This window comes from Enoplosus armatus, chromosome 2 (genome assembly GCF_043641665.1).
Source record: "Enoplosus armatus isolate fEnoArm2 chromosome 2, fEnoArm2.hap1, whole genome shotgun sequence".
Lineage (NCBI taxonomy): Eukaryota > Metazoa > Chordata > Actinopteri > Centrarchiformes > Enoplosidae > Enoplosus > Enoplosus armatus.
Genome location: NC_092181.1, coordinates 19,883,384 through 19,902,988, shown reverse-complemented (window position 1 = coordinate 19,902,988; position 19,605 = coordinate 19,883,384). Strand labels below are relative to the sequence as shown.

Sequence of the window (19,605 nt, the reverse complement as noted above, 5' to 3'; positions counted from 1 at the left end):
ATCTCTCTTGTATTAGTGCCTTTAGAATAGTATAGCACTGCGGGCTCTATGTGACCCACGACTCTCAGTGACTTCTCAGCTTTTTATAACTGAGGTGCAGAGTGTTCCTTCACAGTCTGTGTATGTAGACTGGGCAGACCTTGCTGGGTTTTGAATGGACCATGAGCACAAACGGGATCTTGAGCCACGCCGCAATTTTGAATCCTTAAAGAACCCCTGAACAATCAACCGTCTCCGCTGAAATGCCTCAAACTCCATTTTTTGGGGGGAGGGGCTATTAAGTAAGGCAACAGATAGCCCCTGAAAAGATCCAAAGTCTTGAGTTCTGTTCCTGTGGAGTCCCTGTTCCTGTGGAGTCAGCCGTGTGCGAGCGTTTTCTGAACGACAGAGGAAATGTCTTAGTGGAACTTCCGTAACTTGGCAATGCTTGTCAATCACTTCGCTGCTGTCTGCAGGTCTCTCTGAAAAGTGAACACGGCTTGGATGCCAGGCCTGGTGCTCAAGAGCAAGTAGCTTATAGGCGAAAGAGGAAGAGTTTGGTGATGAGGATGAAAAGCTGTCTGACGGAGATCCTGTGTACATTTGTGTGTTTGTGTGTGTGTGTGTGGGTGTGAGGGATATTAAGAGGCCATATTAAGGACACCTCGTTAGAGTCTGCTGGTGGTGGTAGGTAGATTTGTGTCAACTTGAGGATGACAGTGGGGAGCAGCCCCCCTCTGCGCACCCCTATACAATGTAGCTGGTCAGGTCTAGGAGGTACGAGGTCATGTCAATGATGTGGTCCAGTATGCCGTCTTTCTCCTGGTCATTGGGCATACCCCGCTCACTCTTCTCACACTGCATCCCGGAGTAGCCGCTCTTACACAGGCACTTGTTGGGCTCCATACACACTCCTCCGTTGCGGCAGGCTGGTTCACATTTGGCTAGGACCGCAAGAGAGAAGAGAAGAAAAAAAGAGTGGTCAAAAGTCGAGTAAGAAAAGTTGAAAAGAAGCACAAGCTGGTGTTCTGTTTCATTCAGAATTTAAGTCACAAAAGATCAAATAGATTTTTGATGATTTATAAGAAAAATGTGCATTCCTAAACCTCATTAATACATCTGGAAAGGGACAACAATGGGATGTCTCACCAACTCGGCAGAAGGGTCCCTCCCAGCCGGGGCTGCAGCAGCACTTGCCAGTAGGAGTGCAGTGTCCATTCTTACAGTGTCTGGAACAAGCTGTCATCAGCAGCTCTGGAGGCTCCACCTGACGCTGGCACTCCTTAGGGGCGTGAGGCCTGCAACAGTTGTTAGACAGAGGGAAAGTCAATATGTGGGGCATCATATGGCATGCTAAATTATAGAAAGTAGGGCTAGTCATTTATTTAATTCAATAATTTATTTAATTTAATATTATTGTGTAATCTAGTCTTTTAATAGTCACACTCTGATGAAATAATGATACTACATAATTAAGACACAACAGCTATCTCACAATTGAAGCTATTTAGGGAATATAATTTGTAAATATTGGTTTTAGGACATTGTATGACATTAACAAGATTTTAAATATTAATAACTCCAGTAATTGGGACCCCAAATCATTCCATATCCATTCTAGTTGTCTAATAGGGAGCAAATACAAAAAATGAATCTCTTTGGCTCTGAGGTCGCAGGGTTAAGTCATGCCCTCATTAGCATTATTAAATTCGGTTAAATGTTGATCTTACATTCTATAATAATGACAATTTTGAATCCTTGAAGAACCCCTGAACAGTCGACTATCTCTGCTGAAACAGCTTTTTTGGGGTTAGTGTAAAGTGCAGTGTAGTTATACTGTAATTCAGTGTTTGGATGATTTCATGTAATGAGACGAGACATGTTTAAATTGTAGCAACTTTTTTTTCCACTAGACGGCTAATCAGCTCTGTATTTGTTCTGTGCTCAGCTGCTGTGCCAAGTGGAGAAATTGACAGGGTTGTTATGTCCAAAACAGAAACGACTTCTCCAATGTGCAATGTGCAACCAAAGGTTGTTTCATAGGAATAGTAATGGATGGTTTCCTTCTTCTTACTGTATGTCTGCTTTTAGTCTGTTTGAGACTCTCAGGGAGAAGTCACACCCATCAACACACATCAGTTGTTATTTGCCAGATCACCACAGTTTCCACAAAGTTTCGTGCGAAATCCATTCATAACTTTTTTTTAAATATCCTGCTAACAGACAAACAAAAAGCGGGGACTGAGAACAAAACACACGCACAGTAACACGACACTACGATTTGAGGCAGGACTGTAGGAAACATCTTCTAGTTAAACATCTAACACTTCATATTGATGTATCCTGATAGCTATAGCCATTTGTTTACTGTAAAGCTATTTTTAAATACAGCACAACAAGAAGGATCAACAAATCTGCCATTATATATTGTGTCTGTGTTCTCAAATGATAGACAGCCTATCAGCATATGTTGACATGTAATCTAAGTGGCATAGCACTTTTGAAGTGATACACATTAAGACCAAGCTTTTTAACCTCTGTAGCTAGTTACAAATGTCTGTATTATCTCTCTATGTAGATTTTTTTCCCCTTTTCCAATGATTTGCCATTGATGTAGAGGCAGCTTTTCTCTATATTGTCAATTCATAACGAGTCAATTGTGAATCTACTGTCTAAGATGAATTTAAACTGTACAACATTGGGCAATACCCGTGTCAAGTGTGGTGCTTTTATTGTTTTGACTGGTGTTTTCCCTAAAATTCTCCCTACTTAAAGAAAAACAACACGTAGGGTTAACAAAGGGCACCCGCAGATATAAACATAATTTGGAAAATGCAGACACACACAAACACAAACATCTCCACACCATATGCGTCAAGTCTGAACACCAAAGACACATATTGTGATCATTCCATATTAAGACAAACATCCAGACACGCACATCAGCAAATGGGCTGAAACAGAATTATTTCATATCACGCTCTACAAATCTGGAAATAATACAGCGAGTGCGTAATCAAGTTCAAATGTGAAGCGTCTGTTAGCGTCTGTTGCCCACTGGCCCACACACACATTTGTCTGAGTATGCGTTTGTAAAAGAAAGAGCGGGAAGAATATAGACGAGTAATATAGTTCTGTTGTACTGAGGTAGAAATGCTTGAACGCTTTTACACACCGGCATGGTAACTGTGGACGGATGCTGGTATGAGAGCTGAGTAGTGAGGTCAGTGTGAGTGAGTGCGTCATGCTTAGTCCATGGGAGAACAGGCCTCATCAATTATGGCTTGAGAGCAAGTGGTCAATAAGCAGTAGAAACCAAAACTAGATGGAGTTCAGGACCTACAACCAGGGTGACCACTTTATATTATGACATCTGAAATCATATTTTAAATTGACTGTATCACATACATCTAGTTGAGCTAACTGTGCATTCACTCTTAGTATTCTGCTGTGGGAAAATATTGATCGGGTTTGTCAAGTCTCTCCTGCTCTGACCTTCACTAGTTGGGTAAATATTATATTTGTTTTACCTACTGTACAGGATTGACTGTGTGGGAAGAATTTGGTGGATAAATGACTATAGCTACAATGTTGTGTGATGATAATTCTATTTATTTGACTGTGCGAGTGTTTACTTCCTAGTTTGCGAAATGTGTTGCAAATGTTCTGACAGAAACACTAACTGATAGCAATGCTCAGTGACAATACTGTGACTGTGTGTGTGCGTTAAAGTTGCTTTAAATTTAGAGGATGGAGGGCGGGCTGGGTAGGGGGGGGTGGTTGATTCCCATGCTCCCATCAGCACCCAACTCCAGACTCCATCCGTGCTGGCTTTTGTTGTTGCAGGCTGCATGTAGTTAAAAAAGAGCGAAGGAGGGAAGCCAACAGAAAGAGAAGGAGAGAGAGAAAGAGTAAGAGTCCCTGGAGGATTGGGGGGTCTGTAGCTAACACTGTTAATAGCAGGCAGGGGTCAGCAGCGCTACTAAACAGTCTGTACGACTGCCAGGGTGGCTGTGAAAACAGCACCTGCTGGTAGCGCCACTTGACAAAGGCAGCTGGGTCAACAGCCACTGTGGGAATTTATCAACTTTGGGAGGGGTGGTGTATGTGTGAGAGCGAGGGAGCTGGAGAAGGGCAACAGTGCTCACACATGAGGTAGTTACACGGACGGAGAGAGAGATGACGACGACAACGAAAATCAGAAAGTTGCATAAAATGCAGATCATGTCACAATTAAAATGAAAATAGAGTGGAAAGTGAGCAAGGCATACTAGTTTCTGCAAAGATGAGGCAGCGAACAGGGAAGATTAAGGCAGGTTAAGATGTTTTGTGCTAAAAAAAAACTGCCCTCCCTTCTGTCTTTACATCAGGGGAGGCTGAACATTAACATATCTTAACACTGACATCCATTCAGGTCTGCGCAATCAGAGCAGTGTGGATGCTCTGCCACAGATTTGTTCCTGATTTGTTTGATTATTATGTTTGTCAGTCTGTGTGTGTGTGTGTGTGTGTGTGTGTGTGTTTAGCTTGTTGGCTCGCAGGGCCTGTTTGATTGACATGAGGTATATGTGAGAAAAGGGCTGTGGAGTGGTGTACATTGTGCGACTTAACAATGGCTTAATCAAACGGCCCAGTGTGGTCTCTTTTGCTGTTTTGTCATCCGACTCCATTGTTTGGGGGCTTCTTTTGTAGCTTCATTCCTTGTTTTAATTGTGCAAGAAATTTACTGTGTATTGTAGGAGCCAGGGCTATTCAGTGCGACTGGCAAGCAGCTTTGTCAAGGGGAGGACCACAGCAGAGATGTAGGAAGATTTAGGAGGGATAGGAAAATAAAGAAAAGGCTTTTTTTCTGCAGCGTGCTGGGAGCTAGCCTACCACACGCTCACACAGGCTCACAGATGTGCATGTTCGCGTGTACCCACCACCCACACAGTTTATATCTGTACACACACAAAACACAGAGAGGCACACATACAGATAAATATATCCACAAACGAGCACCCGCAGTCTCCTTCCCGTGTACATCCAGTGATTTGTGACTTCCATGGCTAATGCAGTTCATAAAAGAGGTCCCAGGACCCTATTCGAAGTTCACTGTGTCTTTTTAAGGCCTCTGCTCACTGTAATTCAATCACTCCAGCCTGCAGCTGACAAAACCAGAATGTGTGAAAAGTCCTCCATAATGTTTACCCTTCTTCTCTGCGGAGAGGGGCTGTAACAAACAGAACGGCAAATTGCATTTTACACCAGAAATCAGCAAGAGGTCTGGCTCTATATGTTACAATTAAGCTATTGCCAAAGACCAACTGTAAGAGCAAGGCTGCTGCTTTCCAACTGCATGGACATGCTTTTGAGTTATGGTACGATAAACATGTAACTTTACTATCTGACTGCCACGGCTTATTATATATACACAGAGGGTCTGAAATAAATCTGTCTTGTACTGTATCATAATATCTTTGTTTGTTAGTATGTTTCTGTTCTCAAAAAGAAAGGCCTCTTTATAGCATTATTTGTTCCTGGCATAAATATAATGCTCTCACTGTATAAATAATTATGTTATCAAATGCAGACTCAGTGGGACTGAAAAGTAGCCAAACTTGCCCATGAATACCTGCCTACAGTACATGTGCAGAGTAAACCACAATGAAACTGAAGTTTCCCTCAGTTTGAGGGCAACAGCAACAGCTAAATTACTGTTAATATAGGAAGTAAGATATAAAACCTTTAATATTATATTTTGCCTCAATCAGACATGACATTATTTACATATTTTACTCTTTTTGAATCCTATTTATCATGTGTTTATGCCTTTTTTATGTTTGAATTACCTTGTTGTTGAAAGGTGCTATACAAATAAACGTGAATGAAATATATGTACATAGACGCCCATTGTTAACCTTTGGGAACGATGTGTATGGTTAAAGAACTTAAAGGTCCACTTCCTAATGATTCAGAGCTTTTAACTGCATCTCAGGGTCACCATATAGAGACTATATGATTGGAAATTCTTTCCGACTGCTATACCACAAACAAGCCCTGTCTTGCTCTCACTCACATACACACTCACACCACACACATTCAGCATGTTTCAAAATGCATGGTGGCCTATTTATTATTGGAGGGGTACTCCAACTGACAAACAAATACCTAGAAATGAAGTCATCTGGCCAGGACATGTTTACACAAACACTGCTGAGGGATTTTATGGCTGATGTTTCTCTGTAAGCCTTTACCGCTCTCCCTAACAGTTTCTATTTTCCCCTCTATGTTCCCAAACACACAGTTGATCAAAACACAGCCCTAGATGCTATACTGGACCGCAAAAACCACCATACTCTAAAACAAACCTCCTTATGTGAGGGCTTTAAGGTCCAGATGTCCTCGCAGTATGGAAAAGAAGAAAAGGGGGAGGACCACCAGACTTGATAACGCGCTGAGGTCAGACACGTTAGCTACCCCATTTACTCCCCCTGTCACCCCCTCTCCATCCTCCCTGTAACAAGATCATAATAACGAAGCCAGAGTGTATTAGGAGTCAAGACTCCAACACCACAGGGTCCGCACAGACTAAACAATTCAGTTCACTTGATGGTGGAAAGAATTGTTCTTTGGGAGAAATGCGTCCAGTGGCTATGCCAGAAAACATAAATACGGAGGGAGCCACCAGGGCCCCTTTGAAACATCTGTGGTGTAATTAATTGCGCTAATGCCTGGGTGGCACTGTCGTCACCCAGGAATAATCAGCTGCGGATATGTTTCTATTGTGATCCTGAGGCATGCAAATTCTCTCTCTCTCCGAGTCTGCTTCCCTTACTTTATCTGCCTCTCTTAATCAAATCTGACCTTGCCTAAAGAAATATTATTCGTTTGGGACTTTTCTTGTGCATTCATTATGTTTAAAGTTGGACACGACCCACTTTGACCTGAGCAGATGGGCCTAACCCTGCAGGATCTCACTCTCTCAACTTCCTGCAAGAGTGCTGATAAGAACATAGGTAAAGTTCAGCTTGAAACTTAACATGCGATTGGTTTGAATTACAAAGTCGGCTTATGTTTGCGGTGATTTCCTTTCTGCCAGGGTAATATATCAGACACAAATGCTTATACATCCCTCCTGTATCATGTGGGATGAATTCAAGCCCTGTCTGCATATTTTCTCGTCTTGAGTGACAAATGTTTTTCACATGTACTTGGCTTTGCACAAACTGTTTATAGATCCATCACTATCAGAATGATTTCTAATACTGTGATGCATATGGTAAGCATTATGACAAAGAGACACACAAACACACACATCTGAATTATGAAGTTTCGCTCATGAGCATGTTCCCCACGCATTCCAGTTGTTTAATATCAACTAATTACTCATTAGACTGCATACTGGATTGAACCACTCAAAGTTGATGTGTGTGTGCTGGAGCATTACTGAGCTCCATCCACATAATACCAAATAAAATGTGTACTGCGTTATATGCACGAACATGTGTGTGTTTCTACGTGTGCTTGAATAAAATATAGAGGTTTCTGTGCTTGACAACAGGTGCCTTTGTATTGTTCTTACTCTCAGCAGAATAAACCCTGCTGTCAAATGCTCTGAGAATAACCAGCATAGTTACTAAGGCGAGCATGGCCAGCTAGTCAGTGTTGCTGTTAGATGTACTTTACACTAACATTTTGAAATGCTGTGCTTATTCTCCACTTACTGCTCAGCATTTGTTTTGGCCAAGGCAGGTGGTCATGTGACGACTTGTTGAGGGGCACAAAAGTTCTGGTCACAGCGATGTGTTTAGTGTGTGTGTGAAGGGGGACATGTACAAGTAGTGAGGACTTGAGGAGGAAAATGAGTAAGAAAAGACGTCATTGCTGTGAAACGTGATTAACTGTAGATACATGGTTTCATGAGTGTTCTTGTCGTATATACTGGATCATCTTAGTTCATCATAAAACAAAACCAGCATGGAATTAGGGATGGTGGGCTAGTTTGCTGGAGTTTCATTAGATCGCAAGTACTGAGGGATCATTTACTTACTGAACCAAGACCCAACTGTATGCCACCACAGTCTACAAAGCCCCTTTCCAAATGTGAAACAAACCACCCCCCGACAAAAAGAAAATGTACTACATGACTGTACCTTTTGGGGTCTACCAGCTTGTAGAGTTTCCCACTGTGTGACTGTGCCATGCTTTTACTGCTTGCCAGTATGTAGACTTCACCTGCAAAAGAGGACCAGTCACATGAAATGGGCCATCAGCGTTATTTGCATTACTTTTAATGTGCAGCATATGTCCCAATAATCAACTTTTTTGCCATCCATGCAATACCTGTGTCAAAATGAGGAGAGGAGACAAACAAACACAAGAGTACGACAGGCGAGGACATGAGGAGATGAGGAGTGTAGCTAAAGCTTCTGCATTGCTGCACTTGCCAAAGGACTTTAAGAAAGAGTTTAATGGGACAATTGGATACTCATGACTGGGAACCAGGCAGATAATTTAATGAACAACAAGCCTGCAAGAAAATTCCATAAGGGGACAAATTGTAAACATGTGTCTGTGGGGCCCATACTTTGGGACACAAGCCCACCCCCCTCCATGATTCTTGCACCACTTGCAAATCATGATCAAATGCAGGAATCTAAATACCTCGTCAAATAATAACTCCAAGACCTGGCAAGAACTGTGATCAAACATTTCTGATGGCTGTGTGAGTGATCCACATCATGTCTTCATTTTAATGAGAAACATCAGAGCTGACAGCTAATAATTCTGTGAGTGTGTGGTGGGGGTCCAACTGGTAAAAATGTTCTGTATTATATTAGTCCGCTCACCTCGGCTCACCCTACCGTATCTTTATGCTGCAGTACCCCAGGTAAACAGTAACACATCTCTCTACTCATGCAAAACATTGCGTTGTAGGTGGTCCAACACACAGCTCATAAGTGGGTCTTTGGAGTATCATTGCTATCTTATGGAAATGACAATTAATCCAGAAGGAGGTACGCACTATTTAATATCCTGTTGGGAATGTGCCATAGAGGTAGAGTAAGAGGGGTATTAGTTTCCCTGTAGTTTTGAGAGTTACTCCTTGTTGGCTAGGTGTTGCAATTTTTCCAGATTTTCATTCGTATTTTTATGCAAAACATATTTCAAACAACATCTTTTAAATAACCAACTCGAAAATTCAACACCATGATGCTAATATATGTACCACTAATAAATATACAAAAAATGACTCTAAGCCATTACTTTTTCCATAGTTTTGACATCTGTCATTTAAAGTCAACAAGCCCTCAAGGGCTCATGTTGTAAAACCCTAAAGTGATTTCAGAAAATATGCTAACACAGCTGTCACTCACGCGGATTTAGAGAGGAAGAACAAAACAATGGAAGAGAAAAAAGAGAGAGTCAGAGAATCTGCATAACAGTGTAGGGTTCTTATCATTGCCCGACTAACCTAGTTCATCCTCTCCAAAACCCAAGATGTGTCCCACAGGCATAGAGCCACAGGAGCCAGCGGAGCCCAGACACAGAGCTTTCTCCTGCCACTGTTCACCACTTGCTGATGTTGACAATGTAGACTTCTGGAGGATCCGCAGGTTACTGAGACAAACAAAACACATAATAGTAAGGTCAATTACTACAACCACTACGACTACAGTGTCAGTTTATCTCATGTAGACTGTCAGATGATACGCTGCACATTTCTTACATTTATACACTGCGGTACAAGTGAAAAATACAGTGCAGTTCATTTGCAGTGGTATTAGGCAAATTACAGTTGAAATCTGGAAAAACAGGGACAACTTCGACTTCTTGTAATATGGTTCATTGACCCATCTTCCTTTTCCACCCCATGTCTCACATGGTGTTATTTAAGAACTCGGCTTTTAGTTTCAAAACAAACATCATGCCGGAGCCTTCACTTAGCCACAACAATATGCCCTCAAATTGTAATGAGGCACAGAATTAACCGACCACACATTGTTTTAAACACAGTGTCAACTCCTGATAGTGTACTTCCCCCCCGCTATTTACTTCCTTTGTTTACTCAAGCGTCAATGTTTGACATCAGCAAAGTAGGATAAATTACAAACCAAAGAAAAGTGTGAACAGCACTGGGCAGGATGTCTAATCTCCATTTACACTGAATGGGCCGTGCCATAGTGGTGACAGTAACATAAAACTTGTTTTCCCCCACGTGGATGGAACTTTGTGTTTACTTTGGCACATGCCGATGCAAGGGACAGATTTTCAGTGTGAGAAGAGAGCGAAGAGACATGTTGATCTGTATAAGACTAAAGATGTTTCTGATTACTCATAAAACAAGTGTACTTTAACTCCAATAGGATGAAGCCACTACAATGTCTTTAAAATAAAGCTATCCATCATCAGGTATGCAGGGAGGCAATCAAGATGTCAACATGTAGCAACTTCAACACAACAGTACTGTTTCAACAGCCGTTTTTAATGTACTTACCCATTTTTATCTCCAAACACATAACTGCCATAAAGTCTTCTAGACTGGCAGCCCCTGTAGATGAAGCCCCCCACAGGTGGTGCTCCTCCACTGGACTGCAGGTCATAGACAGAAGGCTCATTTTCTAGGGAGGGATAAGGAAGCAATGGTCTGTTTAGGCACTGCTGCCTGCATGCATCATCAGTAGACAGTTTAATCATAGAGGCAATCTATTGTATCTCTCTGAGATATAATGTATTAATCACAATATTCATCAATCTGCATCCTTCAGTGGTAATAATCTACTGATTTACTCAAGGGTTTCATTATAATTTATGCCTATAATAATAAGTGCTGTTTTGTTAGTGTTGGAATCAAAAAGAATAGCCATGTTTACTTAATTCTGTCTATTAGACATAATGGTTGTGTGGTTCCTATTAGGGAAACTCACTTCAATAAGAAAAAGAGCAAAGAGTGAATCTGGATTTAAATTGGACAGCAATATATTTGACTTGTTCCTTGGCAGCCAACTTGGAATTAAATATGTCTTTATCAAAACTGGAAGTGAATTGATTACTCTTTTATTTAGTGTGATGTTAAGGCAATATGGCATGTTTGAATTACAGTTGTCTTGGCAAAGGGAAATATGAATGGAGATTTGCTGCCTTTAAAAATGTATGATAGATAGATCCAAGGCTCATTTCCAAACTGCAATCATTTTTTTTGGTAAACTGGCTAAATCAGGCATCGAGCCAGGTGAGAGATAGCCTATGACAAGAACCAGCACTTCGAATTAGACTGAGAGATTGAGGTTGAAGGATTCATTTGGGTTTCAAAGCAACATTCATTGTGGAAAAGATAACCAGCCCAATGTAATTTGGAACAAATAGCAGTAATTTGCCTTTTTGTGAAGAGAAGAAGGCTAAGCATTGTCAAGGCGCTGCTGTTATTGATTATTTTCTCAATGTGAGAAGAACTAGGCTCCTCTCAGCTGTGTTTTCAACAATACTAAACCATCATAGAGACAATTATTGTTGTTGACAGCTTTAAATCTTACTTGTGGACACAATCTCACATTCCCTTGGCAAATCTACACTCCACAGGGGAGGAATCTTTCTAGATCACATCATTTTTACATTTAACCTTCACTGTCTCTGCACTCAACCCGGTGTGTTTTCTGAACCTGCTGCCAAAACACCATGTTCTTACAAAATGAAAGACATTCGTAAAAACAGATGTCATTTTCAGCAGAATAAATATGAAGGGTTATCCAAGAGATTCATGTATTTTCATTTCTTTCTCCAGATGTAATGCCATCAAAGAAAAAACTCAAGGTTGTACTTCGTTATTTTTATCATGAACTATATTAACATTGCTAAACAATGAACATAAAAAAGGTAAATAGTATTTTGGAAAACCTCATGGAAATTGTAACTCACCATAATCTTTCCCCTTAGTAATCTCCAGTATTCTTCCTGCTGATGTGTTTTTGCCACTGGCATCTGTACAGAGGATCAGGAGACTCCCATTGTCAGTCTGAAGGCGATCCACTGCACACCTACAGTACAGAACACAGGAGAAACAGAAGTTATGTCTTGACACCAACCAACTACAAGGTGGCAAGTTGGCATAAGAACAGTCGGAGTTTATGAAACTCTTTCCTAAAAACAGCAGTAATAAAGCAGCATATTAAGATAATTGCTATGAAAGCTACTCATTTTTTTATTGAACAAAATACTATAAAAGTTTGAATCAGTCGTAGTAGCCCCATTTTGGGTCTCTCTTGTCAGGAATAGCTGTTATGTTCTTCAGTGTGTAGTTGCAGAGGTTTCTCACTAAACGTTTCACTCACCTGCCTGGGTCATGTAATCCATGGGCAAAGATTTCAGGTGGCTGATTAGTGCTGTTGAAGTACGGGTTGTTCCGTGGTATGGAGTAAGGTGATGTGCAGCAGTCTGTGTCCACATCTACCCTCAGGACGGACCCTGTGAAATCACTGCATTCAAACACACAAACAAAATACACCTTCACGATGGTAGGAGCTAGGAAAGGATTCAATCTTGGGACACACAGCAGCACTCGATCATTTATACTACAAATCTTAGATTTCTGATCTCACCTGAGTCCATCCATCTCCTCCATATCATCCAAGGTGATCATGCCATCTCCCAGGACGATGTGCAACAGACCATCAGGGCTGAACAGAAGTTGACCGCCTAGGTGCTTCCTGTGCAGCTCGGCCACTTCCATTAGCACCCGGACAGTCCGGGTGTCTACCTGGTTTGGGTTTTTCCTAAGAAAAAACAGAACATGTCACTGGGTGCATACAGTCTCATAAGAATATTTAAAAGAAAGCACTGTCTTAGGGTCTTGGTAAGTGGCTTTTGGATGCCACACAGTTTGTTCTTGATTGGGGTGAAAGCCACTGAAGAACTCCAATGTAATGTTTTGAAATATGCTGCGTAAGACATGATTTTATAAATGAGCATATACTGATCGTCTCTAATTACTTTAAAGGATAAGTGTTTTGGAGGGTAAAGTGATAGCAAGGCATGGATAAGAAACGCTGACATTACATGCCAAACAAAATCAAATATTAAATTAGTTTAAATAGTTTGTTGTCTGGAGACATTTTGTCTAAATCTAATGCATTGTCTCATTAAGGCAAAGCCAGTGGGTGGAGATGTAACACAGGCTTCAAAATGTTGCACAATTTCTAGTGCAAACTGAGGATTTGGCTTCACAGTATCTGCAACAAATATATCATGATGTGTTATTTTGGGTAGTCCTGAAATTTTTAAAAAGCAGCTTGCCAAAGAAAAATAATTACTCTCTTAAACTACCATCAAATACTTTAACTGTCATTTCTCTATCGGACCCTTAAATTAGAGACTATACACTGCAGTCACCAAGACTGCATGCCAAGACTATAATTAAGATTAGATCATTAAGTCAAACATACAACTGTGATTATGCAAATTAAAATGTAACACTTAAACACGTTCGTGAGAGAAGATTGTTTCCTTAATCACAGGTGTGTGATTAAGAGTGTTGCAAATGAACGCCCATCACAAGTTCAGCAAAACAGTGCACACTGAAAGTTAGTTAGGTGCATTCTAAATCCCCATAAGACAAAAATCCTTCTTTTTTTCTCACTGTTTCTTAGGAAAATTACACGGTGTGCCCTTTAAGCTTTCATATTTACTGTGGTTACCATGGTCTCTGGCAAAAATGTGTCAAATCAATGTTGTTGGATTGGAATAGCCAATATTGTAATCAATTCCTCCAGGGTTTTGTGATTAGGACTTTCTCATAGAATCCAATTTCAATTTAGTCCTATTCTTATCCTAAAAGCTTACAATTTTTACAAAGAGCACCATTTTACAAAGAGCACCATTTGAATTATTAAGCAATAAAGAGTAAAATGAGAGCATGTATTGAAAAGCAGGTTGTGGGAATTTTCACCAACCGTCATACATTACTACAAATTGAGACTAACCACATTGTAAACTGTCCTGTATTTTCCAATAAAGACGCCTTGAAATCTTTATGGTGAAATAAGTGGGCTTTGCATGAAGAAATGCATGTCCAGGCTATATTAATCTTCTATACCTAATAGATAAGTCTGTTTAATGTTGTGTAGACTGTGATGCAGCTGAGGTTTTGGTTTTCTTTCAAGCAGTGAACGAGCCACATTTAAGGTAGCATTGGCACACACTTCTCCCATTACCTCGAAACGGTGTATTCAACCACACGGAGAATGTGGTCGTGTGGTCCGATGGCCCAGCGCTCTTGGTTGGTGGTGTAGGATACGTAGAGCTTGCCATTCTTCTTGTAATTGGGGTGGAATGCCAGGCTTAGCAGGCCCCTTTCATCTCCACCCTGCAGTCAGATGAGAAACACAAAAGATCCAGGAGTTAATTATGTCCCTCCTTGGCTTCTGCTCAGCTGTGTGGGGTTGGAATACACCCCCCTCGGTCATCTTCATCATCACCCAGACCACTACATGCAACCCCTACACACCCATCACCCCCACCTCCTTTAATTCTTCAACCTCTCTAATCCCCTTTTTTATTTATCCATCACATTCCCTTTCACACCCCTGCTATTCTCCCATTCTCTCTTTTTCTACCCTCGCCTGTTTCACTTCACACCTTCACCAACCTCCTTGAATATACCATTACCAACCATTATAAAGCATTTGACTCTGGGTAGAGCTGCACCTCCTCTATAACCCCCCGCCTTCGCCCAGTCTTCTCTGCAGCCTGGTTATGTGCGCTTGTCCACAGGGTCGGGGGCCCCTGTGACGCCCAGGCCCTCCCGGTGGCCTCCATTGTGCAGTGATTTGTGTGTGTAATCTTTGGGGGATATCCGTGAATGCTACGCTGAGTGGCTGAAAGAATTTATTAGCTCACTCACAGTTCATAGAGAGCACAAAAGTGCAGAGTGCTTCAGTCCGTGCTTTTTGCTCTCCGTCCCCTCGCTCTTTCCCGGTTTACACAAAATCCATGCAAAATTCAAGGCTTGGGGAGGCGGTGAGGGTGGGGGGCAGAGAGCTGCCAACTCCCAATGTCTTGGCAACATGTTTAGAAAACATCCAAATTGCTTGTGTAATATGTAAACCTTTGTCTCACCCCGGAGGCAGCTACATCAGTTGTCACTACCCTGGTGGTCCTCCCATCATAGTTAGCTGTAATAATCAGCTACAGCATTTCATTCCCCAGGCAAGGCAAGCCAGGTCGGCCCTTTTTTTATGTTGTACTCTCCCTCACTATTTCTTCTTGACAAAAGAATGAGCAGAATGCTAGGCTTAGGTGTGAAGAATGTTTATAAAGTGGTCCCTGTGTGATTGTATCCCTCTGAAACAGCTTGATTCTTTTTTTCTTTCACTGAGAAAATAAAAAATAAAAAAAAGCAAAAGTGAGCGTCATGCAGGGAAGTTATCTTACTCGTGGCAAACAAACAAGTATTATGTCTCCAATTAACGAAGCTGTCTCATCCTGAAGGTATTCCCTCTCAAAATAGTAAAAAGAGGAATAAAGACAAAAAATATATCTTGGTTTGGACATAAGTGGCAGGTTCTGGATAGGTGTAGTCTATGTCAGAGGCCAAGGAACACACATCATAAATTGGTGTACTGGATTTCGTAGTTCAGCTTGGACTGCGTTAGACCTGGCCCAGTCAAACACAGCAGTGACACAGGCCACATGCGAATGCAAAAGAGATGACTCTTTGCGAAGGAATGTACTTTAAGTACCACTGAGCAACAACAGAGACCCACATGATAAGCCACAGGGGTTCTATCAATCTGAATATCAAGTGAAATGCTGTGAAAGTTGACAAATAAATCCCCATCCCAAAGGCAGAGGTCCTCCGCAAAAAATGTATGATTACTACTAAATGTTAGATCATTGAAGTCAAATAAAAAAGGAGTTATGTGGGAGTGGATGCAGCACACCGTACAGCTGGATGTTAGTTGGAGCAGAGGTGACTGCACTTTGCCAAAGAATGTCAAGAAGTTTCATCTTGGGAAGAGAAATTCGCAACCTCGTCTTGAAATGCTGGATCCATATGTTGGATTTGGGATTCAGTGACCCACATCCCCAAAATAAACTCACCATAGGGAGTGGGTCAAAGACCGCAACTCCAAAGATGCCTAGATCCGGAGCCAAAGGGGGACCACCAAGATACACAGTGGTTAAATTGGCTCAAATATTAGCTACCTTTGCTAATGACTAGGTTCTTCAGCAGCAGGCAAACAGCAGAGCTGGCACCGGAGCCATATGAAACAATCTGCATCAGAAAGCCTTTCACTGCAATCCAAGGAGGTACCTTGATTAAAAGAAGACTAAGTGCCAACCTGTGGCTCCTAAGCATTGATCATGGTAAAACTGCTGCCAGAGCTGCAGTAGGTAAGATATTCTTGGCACTGCTCAAAAACCAATATACTGTACAAACAAGCTCTGAAAACTGCAGGATATTGTCAGCTGTAAAGTGAATGTTCAAGGATTTTAGGTTCTACATTGTGGGTTTATAAGCTGTAGTTAGATTTTGGAGTTTTGCTTTGTCTTGTGTCATAGTACATTTTATACATTTTACTACTACAGTACCATGTGCGCACTTTTGTACTATGCTGTGTCATGCTGTACATCTCCAAACCTCTATCAAACTATACAAATTACTCAACTGAAAACACATTCCCTCCATTTTTCCCTTGAAATATCTTTGAGTTTTTTATGACTGCAATCATTCTTCCACAGCCAGGCAGGGGGTTCTGATTGAAACTCTCATGAGGTATTATCTCTTCATTTTTCACAAACACCTGCCTCTGCATTCCTCTTTTCCCTCCAATTCTGTTCTCTGGGGCTCCGGCTTTGGCACTGTCAAAGTGTTGGCGTCATTCCACAGAAAAGCTGGGAAAGTGAAGTGCAGGGATGAGGGGCGGTTGTTATCTCACATCTCACGGTGCATTACATGAAATACTGGTCCTGTCTTGAGTGGCAGAGGCAGCGACACACACAACCTACGATTTCCAATTCTGCAGGGGCAGCTGTCTTTGAGTCCTAGTGACGCACGTGTTGGCTCATGCATTGTTACCCTGCCCCTTTTGATCCTTCCTCACTGACTCGTGGGCATTCCTCCACCGAACGACATTCCACATGAGTTGATTGGAGCAAAACAATGTCTACGCCCTTCACTCAAAGACTACCTGAAGCATCTACGCTGACACCTCCCTCACACACAGACAATACGCACACCTCCTGTGTAGTATTCTCTGCTTTTCTCTTGTGCAATGAGAATCTAGTCTCCACCGCAACTCCTCCACCTGTTGATACATAAATCCTATGACAACCACACAGCGATCACATGATACATTAATCCTCCCACCAACCAAGAATAAGATATAATCCATCATCTGGGCCATAAACTTCATAGAATAGACATTTTTGCCTAACTGCTACATTTGTTAACATTTCATCTTTCACTAGCAGGCATCCCACTGCTTTGAGGATAATTGTGAGATCAGTATGAGTTTGACCCTGGCTTTGCTTCTGGTCAGAGTAAATAGTGAAGATGAGGCCACTTATTTTAGTCTGTATGAGAGCTGCTCTGAGCCTCTGATGGCCGCTGAGAATGCAGAGCAGCTGTCAGCGGAGCAGGGACAGAAAGAATAACATGCTGTGACTTATTTGTCTTAACAGTGAAATATATTATTGCAGGCCCCCTCGCCCCTGTTACACAGGCTAATACATGTCAGTGGACTGTCAAGCTTTGGGTTGCTGCTCACAGATGTCTTCATTTATGAAACTCACTGTCACTATCACACATGCTACTCTCAACTGTCTTTTCTGAGCCACCACAGGATAAAAGGAAGATTTACATGTATATCAAAGAGTGTCGTATTTGGCAGTAACTGTTGCATCTTAAAATTATATCCTCAAACTCACGAGATTTGTGAAACATTTGAGTAACTCAAATTACCTTAATTGGCTCTTTACACAGGCACAGACAAGAAAATTTTGTTTCGCAAACTTGCCCGGAAAATCGTTTTAAAACGTTTAATTTAGTGTTGTACTGTATATAAGAATATTGTTTGGACCTATTGTTTTATTTAATCATTTCAAGTTGTACATTTTATAATATATCTTCTTTTGTATTGTATTTTTTACAAACACACATACACCAACTAGAGTGCTTCCAAGCTGAAACAACAAAATCTCTTCTGTTTTGTTTGATCTGGTGTGTATATCGCATGAAGTTGCAGCCAGTAATGCAAATATGGATATGTGTTTGGAATGCTGAAAAAGTAACGAACCATTAGAATTGGAATGTTCAGTACATATTATTATCACAACTCCCATAAAACATATTTCTATGAAAAATATAGAATATAGAATAATACAAATATGACCAACTTGATTGTTATTGCAGTCTCAAGTATCCGTTTTGGTATGGACTCAAAGATCGAGTATCGGTCAGGACTTAGTAAATTTTTTGTCAAAATCGGCAACGTGCACCAAATCTGAACCACATCCTATAGCAGGGCTCTGTCCAATCAGGAGGTTTGTCCACAATTCACCACTCTGTTAGAGGTGTGTGAATGTGAGCCAGTTGTGGAGAGACCACTGTGATGATGACATGGGTAGTGTGTGTATGTGTGTGGTGGGTGGCTGGGGGGGGACTGGAGTATAGAGATTGAATTTCAGGAGAAGAACACCCACAGCGCAGCTAGGAACCCACACCACCACAGCACAGTATTGTTTCTGTGCAGTTCAGCTTAATTGGCACCGGGGGTATCCATGGAAGGAGGGGGATAGAAGAGCAGAAGGAAACACAGAACATTACAATCAAAGCACGTGCATGGAGCCGATGATAAACCCGTTATCTGTCCTGTCTCCTGGGGGCCTGGGTTCCTCTCTCTGTATAAAGGCACCTCCATCCTGTTGATGTTGCCAGTAAACACCTTAGCCCTCCCCTGGTTCTGTTCACCCCGTGTGGCTGGGAGCCCGTTCTGGCAGCCAACATCACAGAATAGGACTCCTGGGGCCTGCGGGGGCTCGAGCCACGTCTAATTGTCATAATGATCACTTTATCAACAACAACTTTGGATTGAATGATGATAAGAGAGCACAGCAGAGCAGTGAGTGCATCCCGCAGGGGGCAGTTGCATATTCATTGCTGTGCTCCGTTTGACTCCTTGTAAGCAAAGAGTCTTGTCAGTGGAGAAGCAGGAGGCATGCGTGATAGATAAACTTCCTGTCTGGGAGTGTGCCCCCACAAACATCCCAGCTACCCCATCTTGTGCGATCTAAACAATTTCGGAACAATTCTCAAATTCAAAATCTGAGATGCAGTAAGGATTACGGATAAAATATCGACATTATCCTGAAGATTACAGTGTCTTTGCAATTCAGATATCCATATAAGTCTTTCTATGTTTCAAATGTCAAGAAGAAGATGACCTCAGAACACACAAGTGGTTGTAAATATACCTACTCTATGACACAACAATTTCCAAAAATCTGCAAAAGGCTCAGAAGATGTACATGAGAAAAAGAAACTTCATGTGCACCTTTATTTCTTTTTTACTGCCTTGCATGTGTTTATTTTTCTCAGACAGGGCGCAAAGCCAAACAGAAGTAAACATATGTTTATTTGCCCTTTGA

At 41.6% G+C, this 19,605-nt stretch overlaps 1 protein-coding gene across 1 annotated transcript in view; it reads right to left on the bottom strand.

The window, feature by feature from the left end:
* Positions 1-726: 726 nt before the first annotated feature.
* Positions 727-19,605, bottom strand: part of hhip (hedgehog interacting protein) — a 31,686-nt gene continuing 12,807 nt past the window's right edge. The window contains exons 5-13 of the mRNA XM_070924575.1: positions 14,169-14,320; positions 12,558-12,731; positions 12,291-12,434; positions 11,878-11,996; positions 10,460-10,583; positions 9,437-9,582; positions 8,115-8,196; positions 1,129-1,277; positions 727-923 (exon numbers count right to left, since the gene is read on the bottom strand). Of these exons, the coding sequence (XP_070780676.1) occupies positions 727-923; positions 1,129-1,277; positions 8,115-8,196; positions 9,437-9,582; positions 10,460-10,583; positions 11,878-11,996; positions 12,291-12,434; positions 12,558-12,731; positions 14,169-14,320 (1,287 nt within the window). The remainder of the gene's footprint in view (positions 924-1,128; positions 1,278-8,114; positions 8,197-9,436; positions 9,583-10,459; positions 10,584-11,877; positions 11,997-12,290; positions 12,435-12,557; positions 12,732-14,168; positions 14,321-19,605) is intronic.